Raw genomic sequence first — 16,728 nt, 5'->3', positions numbered from 1 at the left:
ACTGATCCCAACATATTTATGACCTACTAGAATATACAGAGTGCTGAAATGTAAATAGTATTTATATATATCACAGAGAAATACAGACTTCTGTAGCTAACGGGAGAGATACAGAGCTTTTGCAACTGGTACTGAATTGCCATCAAGAGAATAAATACTCACTATACTCTGGTGTCTGGCTTGGCCAATTAAACTAGTATGCATTGGACATGGAAACCTTCATTGGCTTTCGTTAATGTTTGTGGTGCACATGGATTTAGGTTTGGCTGCTCTGAGGGTTATCAGATCAGATGAATAAAAACAGGGAAAAAATCCCTTGAAAGGACTTCTCATTCTGAGGCTCGGGGCATACCAGAAGGCACATGCAGTATTTCATGCACTAACATTCTCATCTTCTCTTTCTTGCCAAAACACTTAATAAACTGGTTTTCTTTGCACATCCATACAGTATTTCACATGCACGTATTATGCGGTCTACATGGTTATTGCACTGGGAGAAAAGAGGGTTCCCATTGTTGCACTAAATGGCACACCTAGAATTCCTTTCTTGTTTGAAGTGAGGCCTCAGTGCCTTTGCACTTCCAGTGCAAAATCACACAGCTGCATAATAGCTATGCACTTAAGGGAGAGAACTGTAGACTGTGAGCTCTCCAAATTCTGTTTTAAATGTCACAGGGGAAAAAAAGAACCCAAATAGCTGAAAGTATGTGATAGGAATGCTGTCACATAACAGACATTTCAGGAAGTCTCTGTAATTTCTTTAATTATTCAAACAACAGAGCACAAGAATAATAGCTTCAAGTACATTCTTATACATTATTTTAACAGTAATAGATATGTATTTAGTCATAAACTATTCTGTAGCCACCACTATGTGTACATTTTATACAAACTATTGCCATACTCAGACCCTGAAAATGGATCGTGACATTTCCTAAACTTTTTGCACAATGTTAAGACAGTAGATCCTTCATATGAGAGCTTTATAGATTCTATTGATCCGCCTAACAAAGCACTTCTAATAAGTATGACGGAGGGGTGCTCAATCTGTAAAGCTCTGAAGGCATCATTAAGAGATGTAATAAATATATGTTGAGAGGGGAGCACGTAGTCATTAGAAATATGTGCAATGAAAACACAGCACAGCATTTCTTTACTTGACTAAAATGGTTGATCCTAATAAAACACAGCATCTTAGCTGCTCTCACGCTTAAATGATCTGAGCTTGGTCTTCTGGCTAAGAACAAATGCATCAGCATCTGATATGGCCTCCATCTAGGGACTATGTCCTGCCTTTTTCGAGGGATGGGCTATGATCTACTAGGTCTTCATTTATGTCTAACATTCATGATTTATATTGCAGTCCCAAATACAACCATGCTTTGAGTTCAATAGCCTGCATCCCTAAACACTGCAATTGTGTGATCTCTAAATAAGCCTTCAATACTGTCATGTTCCAGCAGTAGAGGCCTTACAAAATACCAGTTTTTGTTCAGAGATATTGGTAAGAGAGCTTAGATACCCAGACACTGCCACATTAAGGACAAAACTCTTAAAAATTCAGAGACTTTTTTTTTTTAGATCATATTTTACATATCCAGAAATATCTATATTCTGAGCGCAAGGAAGTTATAAGCCCAGATGTATCAGCACATACTAATGGCAGAGAGTTTACGACCCTAATGACATGGACACAGCACAATCTGACAGAATGACTTTACAGACCTAAAGGCCATCGCTTTGTCGGGACGGGCAGTTCACAATCCCAAGCAATACCCCGTGCTGGGGTGGCAGCAGTTTACGACCCTAGCCCAACAAACAACGTGGGCAGAACTCCATATGCTGCCAGAGAGCTGCAAGTAATTAAAGCCTCAGCTACTGCCACAGTCCGATCGTTATGAATCCAGACACTCCACAAATACAATCCAAATACTGGTATATTTTGAACAGAGACTGATTAGAGTGTCAGACCATGCCAAAGGGGGGACACCATTTACAGCCCCAGACACTGCCATGATTTGAGTTGAGGGTACCTAGACACTACCACGTTTTGGGGGCAGACAGTTTACAACACCAGAGGTAGTCATCGTTTGAGCCCACAATGTTGCCCAGGGGCCTGTTCCTACTCCTTTCAGGATCAGTAAAAAGATTTAGTGGGCACGTCTCCACGTGATGCTATGTCGCCGTAGCAATGCGCTATGCAATGTAGCTCATTGCTATGGCGGCACAGCATTGGCGGGCACAAACCATAACGCCGCTACTACGTCGCTGTAGTGACAAGCTACCTCTTTATAGCGTATCACTATGGTGACGTAGCTGCTAAAAACAACTGTCCGCCGCCGGGACGGCGCAGTAACGGCTGCTACTGTGCTGTCATTTAGTACTTCCTCAAGCAAGCAATAAATGACAGTTCAGTTGCAACTGTGCCGTGGGGAGGGGCACGTGTACACGTGCCTGGTTACCTTAGTGGAAGTTGGGTTGGGCCTTAAAGCAATGCCACGAAGAGGGCAGAATACTTAACCTCCTCCACAAAGACATGACTATACTCTGACACGGTTCACAACTCCAAGACACTGCAGAGCTCACTCCCAGACACTTCTGAAGGAAAAGATGCCAAGACTTGAGACTGCCAGAGAACAGAAAGCACATCCAATTGTCAGTCATTTACATGGATGTAGGCAGATTGGCGTTTGGCCATGACAACCTATTGCTGCTCCAGAGACATCCTCCCCCTCTTAAGACTAACTCTACAAAAGCCTAGACCTCCAAACGCCTCAGAGAGCCGGCTAAGTGCAACACAGCTCTTTTCCAACTCCACGGCGGGCTTCGCTAAACTTCTGCAGCAAAACGGGAACTTAAGGGTAAGCAGCCTAAATGGTAGAGTAATGCGAACAGAAGAAAAAGTGAAAAAGCATTTAAGGAAACTCCTCCTTCGATTGTGGTCCTGTCTCACACGCATGTCCACACATGGTTTTGCATCATTTTAAAAGAAGAAAAATGTCATTTGAGGTTTAAGGAAAATTTCACAAAACACAGCAGAACCTCGCTAACTGGCACCTTGCTAATCAGCAAATGTGACCGTCCTCATCGCGCACCGCCTGGTCACACCCCTCGCCTCAGCAAAGATTTCAGAGCGGAGTACAGCTGCAAGGCCGTATCACTGGGGCTGCATTGCTACTGTTATAAAATACATGCCAGTACACTGATTGACTAGTATCTTAGGAATTACCATTACCAGGTTACATGTACATGGAGGAATAAAGGAACAGTGCACTTTTTGATATGCTGTACTCTTTTTGAACTCTGTTTTTTTCTCTTGCCTGCCAATTATAAAAGGCCCCAATCCTGTCATCTTTACTCAGGCAAGTGCATCACAAAAATCTAGTAGCCAGATTCTTCTTCTGGGTATAACAGGATGAATTCAAGGTCATTCACTAAAGTCAGTATAGTTTTACCAGATTTTCACATCAGTGTTTGGCCCCAGTTCTGCAAGCTAATCATTCAAGGCACTGAGACTCTGCACAAGCACAGTGGCCACCTGCAGATCAGCTTGCTTTAAGGGCCCAGGCTAGACTTCAGGAAAGTCAGTGAAAAGACATCCACTGGTTTCTGAGGTCTTTAGTGAACAAAGAATCTGGAGTGCTGGAGTTTTGCCTGATTAAGGATGGCAAGATGAAGTCCAGTCTCTAGCAACCCAAGAAACATCTTCTGGTTGTTAGTGCAAATAAGTGAGGTTCTACTGTTTGTACAACAAATTTGAAGTTTTCCAGGAGCTGATGTGATGTACTTTCCGTTATTTACTTAACTTTATCAGAATTAAACATATAAGCAACACATTATTAATGAGTACTCCTTTAGATATCATGTTTCCTAAACAAATAGGCCAAAAGAAAAAAAAATGGGATGCACCAGGAACTCTTAGTTATTATATACTAACCAGACTGTGCATGGCACATTTTATTTCTATAAAACTATTAAAACTATTACAAAATATTCAAAAATACATTTTAGTAAATTTACAGCAGTTATTTCTCAATTTATTAATGCAAAACATCCTTTCCCCCCTTCTGTACAAACTACCATCTCCAGCATCACAGAATTGCTGCCATGTGCGCTTTTTAAAAAATATTATTTTCTAATAAACTTTTCTGACGTTAAAAATAACAAGGTTTCTTACAGGTTTGCAAATAAAAAGCTTGCGTAACAGTCTTGACTTCCAAGAACGTGGCCCAGTGTTGTGGTTGGGGTATTTTTTTGTTGTTGGGGTTTTTTTTGTTTTTTTTTTTACAAAGCAAAATACTTAAGAGAGACATGGAAAACAATACAGGAAATGACGTTACCTTTGAAACTATTTAAATTAAAATAATATATTCTCATATTTTACACTATTTCAAAAAACGAAATGTGATTCAGTTAAGTCTTGATCTCTCAAAAAAAATCTAATTTACAATTCTGCGTATAAAAATATAATTTCTGGACCCCCACGGAGCTTGTCTCTTTTTTTTTTTTTTTTTTGTCGGTCAGTCGGTGGGTGCGTGGGTTGGTGAGTTGGTTGGTTGTTAAGACTGGCTGAAACCAAGGAGCTGCTGCAACGGCGGGATGGGGATGGGTAGAGTATTTTTGCTAGTTGGGAAAGTCAGGACTCGCGTGACAGGTAGAAAAATAGACTCTGCGCGGTTTTGCTCGGCCTCCCAAAATAATCTGTGTCTTTTCTTTTGTGATCCCTGTGAGTACAGTTCACATGATAATAAATTATCAGAGAAAGGCGTTAAGGCTCTTGAAGGTCCCGTTCAGGCCATTGAGGCGAAATACCGACCAAATAAATATCCAGGAGAGGAGAAAACAAAACAACCCCTCCCCCCAAAAAAATAATCCTCCCCCCGCAAATAAAAATATATATATTTATAAACTAGGTGGGACAGAAGTCCCTGGGGGCTCGGCTCTCTCCATTCAAGTCTACTTTGGGCTGTCCTACTGCAGGGGGAGGAGTAGGAGGGGATGTGACTTCGGAATCAGTCTGGATCCGCGCTGGCTTGTGCACGTGAGCAGCCGCGTCTCCTGGTGTGGGGCGGCGTGGCTCTCAGCTCGCTGGCCCGGCCATGCCTAGTGGGTGCAGTGCGTCGCTATCCAGTACCCAACTGCCCAGGCGGTAGAGGAGGCGCGAGTACCAGTGGATGCCAGGAGGGGGCACCGCCGCCTCATCGGGCAGACCACAGCTGGGGCAGAGGGCAGCCAGGAGGGCGTGGGCCAGGCGCAGCGGTGCGAAGGCCCAGTGTGCCCAGCCATGCTCCTCGATGACAGCGTAGCATGAGGCCAGCACACGGTCCACTAGGATGGTGCCCTGCGCTGTCAGTGGTGCGTAGGCACCCGATGCCTCCTCCCGCAGTGACACGCTGTGCACCGCCGCCGGCACCAGGCGCTGCCCACCCTCGCCCAACACGTAGACCCGCTGGCCTGGCCGCACACGGCTGGCAAACAGTGCCTGGCTGCGGGGCCCTGGCCCTGGCCCCTGCCCCGGCCCCGGCCCAGGCTCGGAGCGGTTGTGAGGTGGCAGCGCCACAAAGAGCAGGTGGGCAGCGGTAAGCAGCAGGCGGGCTCGCGGCTGCCGTGTCTCCACCACGTAGAAGAGCTTGCGAGCGCCCTGTTCATGGTCCAGGAAGGCCAAGAAATCGCTGTAGAGCAGGCGGCCCTGTGCGTCCGCAGCCAGCACGCGGTCACCCGGGCTCAGCTCCTGCACCAGCTTTGTGCCACCTTGCTCCAGCCTCACCGTGGCTGAGCCTGGGAAGCAGCCGCCGGACTTAGCAGCCACCGAGTTCTCTGCGTGGGGGGCGGAGGGGGAGGGAAGAGAGAGAGAGAGAGGTGCAGCGTTAGAGCCAGGCCCGGCAGGGTTAAACACAAGGCCGAGCAGGGACTGCCTGCCACTGCCCTCCTCACAGCCACGGCGCACACAGCCAGGGACTGGGGCGTTCAGAGCACACCGCAGCACTCACACACACACACACACACACACACACACACAGCAACCAGGGCTCTCCACTCCCTCCCTCACACACACACATACACTCCCTCACACACAGCTCAAGCTCTGCATTCCCCCCCCCCACACACACCCAAACAGCAGCCAGGGCTCTGCACTCCCTCCCTCCCTCCCTTTCACACACACACACACACACACAGAGTTAGACATACACACTTACACATACACCAGCCTAGGCTCTGCCCTCCCTCACGGTACACACACGCTCCCTCACACACACTCCCTGAAACACACACGGAGCAGCCAAAGGGTCTTTACTTTCTCACACGTACACACACACACTCCCTAACACACACAAACAGTAGCCAGGGGGTCTGCACTTTTTCACACACACACACACACACACACACACACACAAACACACACACACACCTCTGAGGTGTCTTTGCATTGCCAAACACCCCCCTCCCCGTCACAGTGAGGGGCTCTCGAAATCCCAGCACACAGTAGAGACCCAGGCACCCCAGCTTGGGGGCTCTCTGTGTCTAGCAGCCCTCATCAACCTTCAACTTTTCTGAAGAGAGAGGCTTTCTTTGTTCCACTCTCACCCTCAGACCTTGTGGCTTCTGTCCTGAAGGCATCCAGCATGGGTTCCTGCACACACCCTCAGAGCCCTGGCCTTTGTGCTGGACCCTGCCAGCCCGGATTATGGAGCTAAGCAGCCTATGCAGTGCACCCATCCTGTCTCCTTATCCCCTTCCAAACTTGGTGGTAGTACCTACGGGCTACAGTGCCATTGTGCTAGGCGTTGTACACTCTCATCATACAATCGATCCTGGTTCAAAGAGTTTGCAGTCTAAGCAGACAAGCCACATATAAGAAAGCCTTGTCTAGAAAAGTGCTCCCCTCTTGCTACATTGATTATCAAAAAATCCTGATCTGCCATAAGTAATGCAAACCCTTCATATAGTTTTACTTCATTGATAGCTTAAGCTAACTCCATACAAGCAAGGGTTGAACCCATTTAAGCGTACCAATGTGGAGGTGCAAGGATTTAACTAGATCAGTTTTCAAAACTGAGGCAGGGTTTGCCTGCATGAGGAAACTAACCACAATCGCCACTTCAAAAAAGCTCGCTGGGTGCATCTACATGAGACATTTACTGTGGAGCTGACTAATTAGCTCCCACACTAGAGCACCCTCATGCCCTAGCCCGCCTCACATTGAGCTGGGTCAGAGCAGCCCTGGGCTGGCAGGCTGACCCTGTCGAGTCCCCTGCCAGCCTGGGCCACTCTGGCTGGCTGCACATGCTGTGGCATGATCTATGCCAGAGTTTGTTGCTTCACGCTAATTTAAAGTGTAGTTGCACCCACGCGTATTATTTTATTGTTTATAGACCTATAATAATCTATTCTGAAACGGCTTCCCAAGTGGAGGTTGTATGTTTCAATAGAAATTACTTGACTCCAGAATAGAGAGAAGTGGCACCTTATAGACTAACTCATTCAGAAAGGCACCAGCTTTTGTAGGCCACAGCCTATTTAATCAGATTTATTCCATAATAATATTATTCTAGAATAATTTAGACACTCTGAAAGCAGAATAATTTTCCTTGAACAAAGTCACTTTTACTCTGGAATTTTCTGACATCGTGGTTTTCTGGAATACCAATTGTAGAACAGTTTATTCCGTAGGAGTTATTTTGGTCAAATTCACTGCGTGGCCAAATCCTTAGTGAAAGCAGCCCACTTTGCTAGTGTAGACAGAACCAAGGAGTGGAAGGGAAACAAAGCACAGAGAAGTGAAGTGACCTACTGATTGTTTCATAGCAAGTCAGTGGCAGAGCCGGGCACAGAACCTCCATGCCTGAATCCAGCGTCTACAACACTGGCCCATAATCTCTCTCACCATTTTAGACATCTATCATCCACTTTCCTAGAGCAGGCTCTGGGTACATTCCAGGTTCTCCGCACCCCACACCTCGGATCACACTGTTCTTCAGTTCCCCACAGCTCAAAGTCCCAGGCCACTATTTAAGAGTTCTCCCCACCTTATTAGGAGCAGGAGTATTTGTGCCCCACTAGATCAGAAATCTGTCTGCCAGGAGGGTATGCTCCCTCAACCCATGCCCAGTCTTAAAATATCCTTTCCCTTCATGCACAGTGTCCCTGGAGTCTGTCACTGTTTTGCCATAATCCTCCATGATGGGAGTCTTGGTTGATTTTGCAGCCACTACCTTCTTAATTCTCCAAAAGGCACTCACACCATTTTTTTCAAAAATAATAACCAGATTTGAAGTCTCTCTCAAAAAATATTTCAATAACATGCCCTGGGCAATTTTGGCCTTCTGCATAAGAAAGGTTATGGAACTTCCCCTAGGGATTCCTGGTGTTCCTGAACACTCAGCTGTGCACTGCTGTACACTGGGAGATACAATATACTGAGTATTGGTAGCAAGTACTTGTGATACTACTTGTGATACAAGTATTTTGATTCCTGCTCTGCCCTTGATTTCACTTGGGTTTCCCTCAGTTACTGTGCATACCAATGCATAGTCTAAGCAAATTTTCTTCTAAAAGTAGCAAGGCCACAGGTAGAGATTTGATTTGATTTTTGCCCCTGTGACTGGTGCTTAAGTTATTATGATTTAAATAAATACGTGAAGTGTCTCCTAATGACTTTCTCAGGAAGGAGAGGAAGAAAATTAGAATGTTATTGATTTGCTAACGACTTTATCACTTCTGCTGCAGAAATAAAACAGCAAGATCTCCAAGGCCTCTTCAGGGAGAACATGGCAACAAACAAGCTATGTGCTTTATGTAGAGTCCTTTACTAGCAAACTACACCTTCGTACAAGCCCCTAGTAAAGCTCTTGCTTGAGCTTTGTTTGCATATTCAGCGGCTTGATGAATAGATCTAGTAGTGTAGCAGCTCTACAAACATGCCAGTGAATTGGCAGAGGTGTGAAAATCTGCTTCTTTGAGCAGTGCTTGTTTGGGTTCTCTAATTAAAATCCAATAAAGGATCAGCATTGTCATTCTGATTCATGTAATAAATGCAGACACTCTTGGAAGAGAGGACACTTCCATTTTTTTCCCAGCTTCTTTCCCCCCCTATTTGTTCAGGTGCAGAAACCCTATGTGCCAATTCACACACATACTCTCCAAAAACCCAGGACCTTCCAAGCACTATTTGCACAGCAGAGCCACTTTTCCAAGACACTCAAGATGTGTATTTGAATTTTAAATGTAGGAGCTTGCTCTAAATACTTGCTGTAGCCCATTATCAATGTCCCTTTTACCACCCCTGTCCCTCTCTCCTCTGTCCTGATGACAATAATTCAGGCCTTGGGGGAACTCTTCTTTGCATTCCAATCTCCGGGATCATACTTTTTGCAAATAGAGATCTAGATAAAGAATCTTCCTGCCTGGAATTATAGGGTTTAATCTTCTCATACGATTCTCTGTCATGAAACGAGGTTTTGACAAGTCGAAATCAGACTGAGCTGCCAGAATTCAAGCCTGCTCTCTTGAAGCCCGTGTAGTACAGTCACACGACCCTGCCTGACATGCACTAAATATTGCCCCCAAACTCCAAGTGTGCGGGGAATGCTAATGAGTAGATTTGTCCTCCCGCAATGAGTCTCCCCTATGAAATATACATGGAGCTGGATTGTGCTGTTCATTTGGGAGAAGGTTATTGTGCATCCCGGGCAGACCCCTTGAGCCGAGCCAGCCTTCAGCTGTGCCCCGGACACGGGATCTGACTACAACTACTCCGATCTGCCCTGGTGAAGGAAAACTAGCAAATGACCAAAAGCAGCGCCCGGTTCTCCGTGCAAGCCGGCGCCGCTCGGGGCAAGCCTGGCTTTTCACCACCCCGGGGACGCCCGCTACAATGCCCCGTGCCGGGCAAGGGAGGTTTTGCCTCTCCTTGGAAGCCTGGCTTCTCAGTCAACAGCTATATTTAGAGAAAGTCATTATTTTCTTTCGCAGCTAAGTGTTTCTTGACACCGCTAAAGCGTTGCTTGCCTAAAAGCTGCTATTAGGAGAGCGCTTGGATGCCATGCCACGAGCGCTTAGGCAGCACCAGCTCCCCCGACCTGCGCCGGGACGCGTTTTGCTGGAAGTGGCAGCTGAGGGGGAGAAACGAAGTTCCCAGCTTCGCGATGCCTTGCCAGGCAGTTATTCCTGGCCTGAGACAGCGTGTGGCGTTGCAAGCACAGGCAAAGGGATTGCTTTCCTAGAGGCTGCAGAGGCTGCACGCAGGCAGGCAATGGCAGCAGGGGCAGGAGCAAGAGCCCTGCTGGGGGCTGGCCTGCCCGGGGCAGTTGTGGACCGTGGTGCAGGGGAAACATCCCTGGGAAGGGGGGGCTGCCTTGCGGAGCCGGGGGGAGCCGGGGGAGCGCAGGGGCAGCGCAGGTCCCCGGGGGGGCTCCCAGGGCAGCAGGGCCCCTGCCCTCCCCGCTCACCTGCTTTGACGGAGCAGTGGATGTGGGCCTTGGACTCGTAGTAGACCCAGTCGAAGCCCGCCTCCACGGCCAGGCGGGCCAGCATGCCGTACTTGCTGCGGTCCCGGTCCGACGTGGTGATGTCCACGGCGCGGCCCTCGTAGTGCAGCGACTCCTCGGAGTGGTGGCCGTCCTCGTCCCAGCCCTCGGTCACCCGCAGCTTCACCCCGGGCCACTGGTTCATCACCGAGATCGCCAGGGCGTTCAGCTTGTCCTTGCACCGCTGCAGGAGGAGGCACACAAGGGAGAGCAGCGTTGCACCGCTTCTGCTCAGCACCGGCCCGAGCCCCCTCCCGCCCCTGCCCGGGCCCGAGCCTGCTCCCCCGGAGCTAGTGGCACGACCCCCGCCGAGCCCCAGGGACCAGGGGCAGGGGCCCACGCCCCGGAGCTGCAGCCTGGGGGGTCTCCCCCAGCTCCTCCACATCTGGGGCTGCGGGTAGGGCCGGGGGGGAGAGGGGTCCGAGTCCACCTGGGCGGCAGCAGCCCGGCCCTATCATCCGCGGGGAGATGCTGGCGCTCCCCCGGGGACGTGCCCGCGGCCTGCTGGAATGGGGCTTTCTCACCCAGGCGGGTCACTGGCCGCAGCCTGAGCCGGGAGCATTCATCCGGCTTTGGAAACAGGGGGCAAGTGGGGGGCGAGGAAGCCGAGGAGGGACCAGGCTGGCAGCAATGCCCGGAGCAAGGTGAGATCGCGTGTAGGGTCCGAGCCCGAAGGTGACATTCTTCATCCAGAGTGCCACACTCCTTGACCGGCAGAGCCCGCCTGCTTTAACCTCTGCCTCCCCTCCAGCCTCCCTGCTCTCCCTCCCAGCCACTGCCCAGGCACAGCCCGGGAGCCGGGGCTCGGCCAGGAGCGCTCCCGCACGCACGAGGAGAGGGGGAGCCCCCAGACAGTGAGAAAGCTTTCGGAAGATGCCCATGGCTCGCCTGCACCAGGTCTGCCCCCCTCCTTCCCTGGGGCCTGGCCAGGTAGGGCTGGACACAACACGGGCTGCCCCCCTAGGGATCTCCCGAATGAGGCCGTCAAAAGCTTCCCTTGCAATCAAGGAGGAAAGCAGAAGCCCACGTGCACCAGGTGGCTGCCTCTTTGCTGGGTGTGAGTAGAGAGAGATGTTTGGCCTTCTCCAGGACAACTCTCCCAACACGTTACCACTAGGTAAAACAACACACCACAAAGGCTCTTTTCACCGCTCCCAGAAGGGGGGGGAAACACCCTTGCATTATTCCTCCCGCACTGCTTTTAGGGACGTGCAGGGATTGCTCAACAGGGAAGTCCAACGTGTGTATCAGAGCCATAAAACAGATACCCGAGCCACACGTTTATAGTAGCTCCATATAACATGAGTTCGTTCCCTTTGGACTCCGGGGCCTATTGTGCTATGACTTAGACATTTTATGGGACGAGCCGCGTGTTTGCCCTGTGCAGCAATGCGGTGCCCGTCTGGGAGGGCAGGGAGCCATGAGGAAGTGGGCTGGCAGTGCCCCCCTCGCCCGCCGGCCGGGCGTGCCTGCTCCCACCGCTAAAGGTGAAACATTAAGCGCCTGAGCCCGCGGACGAGCAGAAAGCCCTTCCCTGCCCAGCAGCCTCGAGCCACGGCGCTTTATAACCAAGAAAACAAATCTGCAAGAGGCGCAGGGCTGCTCCGTGCCCCCCCTCAGGTCTCCCTGGCCGGATGAAGAGGGAGGCAGGACCTAGTAAAGGGCTCTCCTTCCTTGTACACCGCCTGAGCGGGATTGTCAGAGTCAAAAGCCGTGAAGCCCAGGCTCTTTATTAATTCAGTGGGTCGTGTGCCACAAATCAAGCCCAATTCTGTTCAGCCACCGTGAAGCTCAGCAGGGCAGCCTCGACCGCCGCTTTGTGTGGAGGCGAAGTTGTTCAACAAGCCCCTCTCCTGCCAGCTCCTAATCTCTGCACAAACGCCCGGCTTGAAGGAAACACTTAGCAGGTACCTGTCAGTGCAAACAGCCTGGTGGGCTTCCTAAATGCCGGCCTGAACTCCGCATTCCTCCCAGCCCGCCCCGGCTGTGTACCTGTATTACCCGAGATTGCTATTTTATTTCATACAAATTCCAGCTTTATCATACTGACCTGGCCTCCTTATCTCTGCCCCAGATCCAGCCAATGGCTGCCGGGGTGGGGGGGAGGCCAGGGGCAGGGGGGCATTCAGCAGGCTGCTCCTGTCACCTGCGAAGTTGAGAACCTGCCCTGCCGAGCTCTGTTTGCGCTGCCCCCCTCCTCAGTTAATATTAACCCGCAGCTAATGCATTCAGCGGCTGCTCGGAAAGTTTAACTATTCCATTCAGGGAAGATCTTGCCATGGCTGAAAGGCTTGCACTGAGCAGAGCAAGACTGGGAGAGGGGGAGCCGGGGCTTGGCCAGGCCGGGGGTGGGACCGCAGTGCCAGGGAGCCCCCCGCGGGCCCTGGGGAGCCCCGGCACCTCCGCGGCGGCCCCCCGCCGGCGGGGGTGCTAGGAGCCGGGATAGGCACTGGAGGAAAAAGTGTTTGTTTTCGTTTGGTTCGGCTGAGGGAAGTTGACAGAAGGTCAGAAGTTCAAACGCTGCCAGCTAATGCAGCGAGAGTGGCAAGCCGTGTAGGAAGCTGCGTATTCCCAGGGAAGGGCGGCCGCAGCCCGCCGCCGGGGAGCGAGGCGCTGCCCCCGCCGCCCCCCACGTCTGCCCGGCCTCGGGGGTCCCCCGCCTGCACCGACATGTGTGTGTGCACCTCGACACACATGCGCAGGCATGACGCGCCCGTGTGCGCACACACACACACTCACACACACTCACACACGCACGTCTCTGCCCAAGCCGTATTAAAAAGGATACGAGCTGAAATCCTAGCCGTTGCGATCGATAACAGAGGAGTAAGTGGAGCTGAAAATGCGAGACGTGCCTGACTTGCCGCACAGCTACCCTTGTCTTACAGCGCTGCAGCCAGGGCTGTGACAGGGGACCGAGCCGGATCTCCCCGGGCCGCCCCCCCCGCGCATTAGGGGCCGAGATGAAAGCCGGTGCGGAGCGGGCCCGGGGACCCGCGGCACGACACCCTCCGCGCCGTGGCCTCTGCATATTTAATTGAGGCTCGCGCTTCTCCCTGGCAGAGGCGCGCGTCGACACTCAGAGGTACAGTGAGATTTAAGGTGGTCGGGAGAGATCGCGGCGGAGACCGGTCCCTCGCCCCAGCCCCCGCAGGAAACCGGGCCAGGGGCGAGGGCAAAGTTGCGGGCATCCCTCCCACCCCGGCGCGCTGCTGCAGGGCGAGGGCTATGGCAGCACCGAAGGTGGGTCTTAAATATATCAACAGTGCAAAAACATTTTTTTTTTAAAAATCCACCCCCCCCCTAGCAAAACCTCGCTGTTGACCTATATTTGGAGGAAACCCATTCCCAGTGTCTAGATGCCAGCTGCACTTTCCAAACTCCAGCACCCATGGACCCACTGGCTTCCCCCATTTCCCATGAACAACAGCATGGGACTGTCTGAGGGCTATTTTTTTTTTTTTTTTTGCATAAAATGGTTCCGCATTCTGATTCCAGCCGAGGTGGAACATTTACCCAGTTGTAAACCTTGTGCTAGCTCATTTTAAAAAAAAAAACCCCACAAGTGATGCAATGCTGATAAGTTGCAAGTCCCTCCCCTCTGGAAGTACCAGAGCATCCTTAAAGAAATATCAATATATTTACGCTCTGATGGGCACAATTGCAAATGATGGGATTGCAATACAAGCCATATAATGCAGGAACAGGAGAGGCATGGTCGATTCTGCTTCAGCTGCTTTTGTGAGTGCGAGGTTTCCATAGCTGCTAAATTTAGAATGGGCTTGCAAGGAAAAATAAGGAAGGGCAAATAATAACAGCATCAAAATCAAGCCAGGCGCTGCACCGAGCCAGGGCTGCATTTGTAATAATGAATGAGTGGCCTGGCGGTCACCATACACTTGGGGTCCTCCGAGCCGTATGCAATTCGTTTGATCAAAGTGCAGCCTTGGGGACAAATGCAAACAGAAATCTCTACCCAAGTTACAGGGGACGCCATGGCCCGGTTCTAAGGGCAAGTATCACATCAAAGCCCAACACATGTCTAGCAATAGGCAGCTTCCCTCTGCAAACTTATCGGGCTATAAAGATGTAGGCTTACATTTAAGAAGGCACCTCCCCGGGTGAGTGTTGGGGGAGGGGATGTCTTTCAAAAATACCAAGACAGATGCTTCATTTATCATTGCTCAGATATGTTAACAAACAAATATATATGCATCTATGTGGCTCTACCTGAGTCATCAGTCTGTCAGCTCCAGTGTTCTCTTCATCCTTAAAAATAATGTCAGGGTTGTAATTTGGGGTTAGTTCTTTAAATCTCTCGGAGTTTCTTATGATCTTCCCTTCATATCTTCCACTGGCCCCTAGGGTCTTCTCTGCCACATTGGGGATATACTGCTTATAGGCTAAAGGGGTCAGTTTTTTGGGGTGTCTCCTTTTTCCAATCCCCCTGCCCGGTCCACAAGGCAGCCCCGAGGAGACCAAAAGAGCGCAGATGAAGCCCACCAAGAGAATTCTTGTCAACAGCAGCATTTCGTCCATTGAATCCAATTACTTCCCAGCTTTCTGTGGCTATCCCTGGCTGTCTCTCTAGATAGCTCTCTTCCTATGTCCTTGTCTGCTTTCTGAATCGTATGCTATCCACCGATCCCTAGCAAGACAGGTGCTGGAATGGCAGGCTCTAGGTCGCTGATAACGGAACACATCGGAGTTGGGTCGTGAGACAGCAATCGGGAGACAAAAAGGGTCTGATTTTAATGGTAGCAAGGCTAGAGACGCTTGTGAGAGGAGTCTGCCTTAGTTCTATATTATAGCTGCCAGGGCCGAGTCCTGATTGGCCAAGGCGAGACAGCTTGTCTTCTGATGTATTAACCCTCAAAAAGGCAACAAATTCTTGAAAGATTTTTTTTTCTTTTACCTGAAGGGCTTGGAGCTGAAAGGGGTGGAGACTGCGCTTTCTTGGGATAACATCAATTACATGCTGTTTTTTTGGGGGTTTTTTTTAACTTTCTTGGCAGAATGGTACATATGTCAGCAACAGTAACAAATGCCCCCGTGAAACAGGGAGAGAAGATGATCAGGCTGTCTCCCTGCTAGTCAAATTTTCAAGGGCAGTTTAAAGCAATATAAAACAACGCCTTGGCTATCACACCACGTTGCAAAAAAACATTTTTTTTCCAGGGGCAAAATGACAAGCCCATTTCATAAGGAACCCACCTAAGTGCCTGGGAATCAGTCTTTTTTTCCCCATTGAGTTACAATACTGCACTCTCATGAAAGCAATGCAACTTTTTTTTTTTTTAAACCACACTTGTCTTCCCAGCAGTTAAGTGACTGGATTAGAAGAGGGGCAGAAAAGTCATTTTGATATAAAATTGGCAGTTTTATAAAGTTCCTGGTGTGTGACTTTTACAGGACACAACTGCTCGTGAGGGGCACTTTATTACAGTAGTCTTCAGAAAATATTGGACGTGAAGGAAGAAAGCAGCAGCGACCTGGTTCAAAACTGCAGCCTAGGTTTGGTGTCCCGAGCAAGTTGGGGCTCCGGTCTTTGTTTCTTTGGTCTAGCTGGGAAAAGTGCATTTCAGCCCCTTATACCTCCTTGTGGGGTGTCATTAAGTTTTGAAGAAAAGCAAGGTGTTGAAAGCATCCGCAAACACAATTACCAGAGATCGATCCGAGCCAAGTGAATGGAAAGGGGATAAGTTTAATGTTAAATTAATTGTTATCTCATGCAGCGTGGCAAGTGATGTCTTTATCCCCATCTCCAAAAGCTACTAATCAGACAAAGGTGTTGAAAGACGAGCAAAATTGCAGAGAGATGGGGCTGATAGAGCAGGTTAGACAGAAAAGCAGAGTCCCATAAGAACAAACACTCCTGCTCCTGTAAAAAGCTCAGATGCTTTTGCTCCAAAGAAAATACAATTTATCCAAGAATTTAGAAACTTTGAAGAATTTTTTTAAAAGACTTCTTTAAAAACCTAGACGGCTTGTTGGCGTAATTCAAGAGTTCCCCTTGTCCGAAAAGGTGCGGGGGAGTCCTCTTTATTCAACAAGACAAACTTTGTGGGACAAGCAGCAATGGAAGAGTTTTCCACAACTGTTAAGTAACTACTGGACTTTTAAAAAGAAGTCGTGGATTTTAAAAAACAGTGTTGAAGTAGTAAACAGGGTTGTGTAAGGGAGCAGGGTGGCAGTGGCAGGA

At 49.7% G+C, this 16,728-nt stretch overlaps 1 protein-coding gene across 1 annotated transcript; it reads right to left on the bottom strand.

Moving 5' to 3' along the window:
• Window positions 1-746: 746 nt before the first annotated feature.
• Window positions 747-15,347, bottom strand: SHH (sonic hedgehog signaling molecule). The gene is made up of 3 exons (XM_006260175.4): window positions 14,757-15,347; window positions 10,449-10,710; window positions 747-5,817 (listed from the first exon to the last, which is right to left on the bottom strand). The coding sequence occupies exons 1-3, from the start codon at window positions 15,063-15,065 to the stop codon at window positions 5,081-5,083; spliced, it is 1,308 nt and encodes a 435-aa protein (XP_006260237.2). The 5' UTR covers window positions 15,066-15,347; the 3' UTR covers window positions 747-5,080.
• Between the last annotated feature and the right edge of the window lie 1,381 nt (window positions 15,348-16,728).

The sequence above is a fragment of the Alligator mississippiensis genome, chromosome 5, assembly GCF_030867095.1.
Source record: "Alligator mississippiensis isolate rAllMis1 chromosome 5, rAllMis1, whole genome shotgun sequence".
NCBI classification, from domain to species: Eukaryota; Metazoa; Chordata; order Crocodylia; family Alligatoridae; genus Alligator; species Alligator mississippiensis.
This window is presented reverse-complemented; position numbering and strand designations above follow the sequence as displayed.

Excerpts from the sequence above, each read along its gene's own strand:
- SHH (XM_006260175.4), bottom strand. The coding sequence starts at position 15,065 with ATGGACGAAATGCTGCTGTTGACAAGAATTCTCTTGGTGGGCTTCATC. Across the intron at positions 10,711-14,756 it reads CTGACAGACTGATGACTCAG|CGGTGCAAGGACAAGCTGAA; the intron begins GTAGAGCCACAT and ends CTCCTCCTGCAG. Across the intron at positions 5,818-10,448 it reads CCACTGCTCCGTCAAAGCAG|AGAACTCGGTGGCTGCTAAG; the intron begins GTGAGCGGGGAG and ends CCCCCCACGCAG.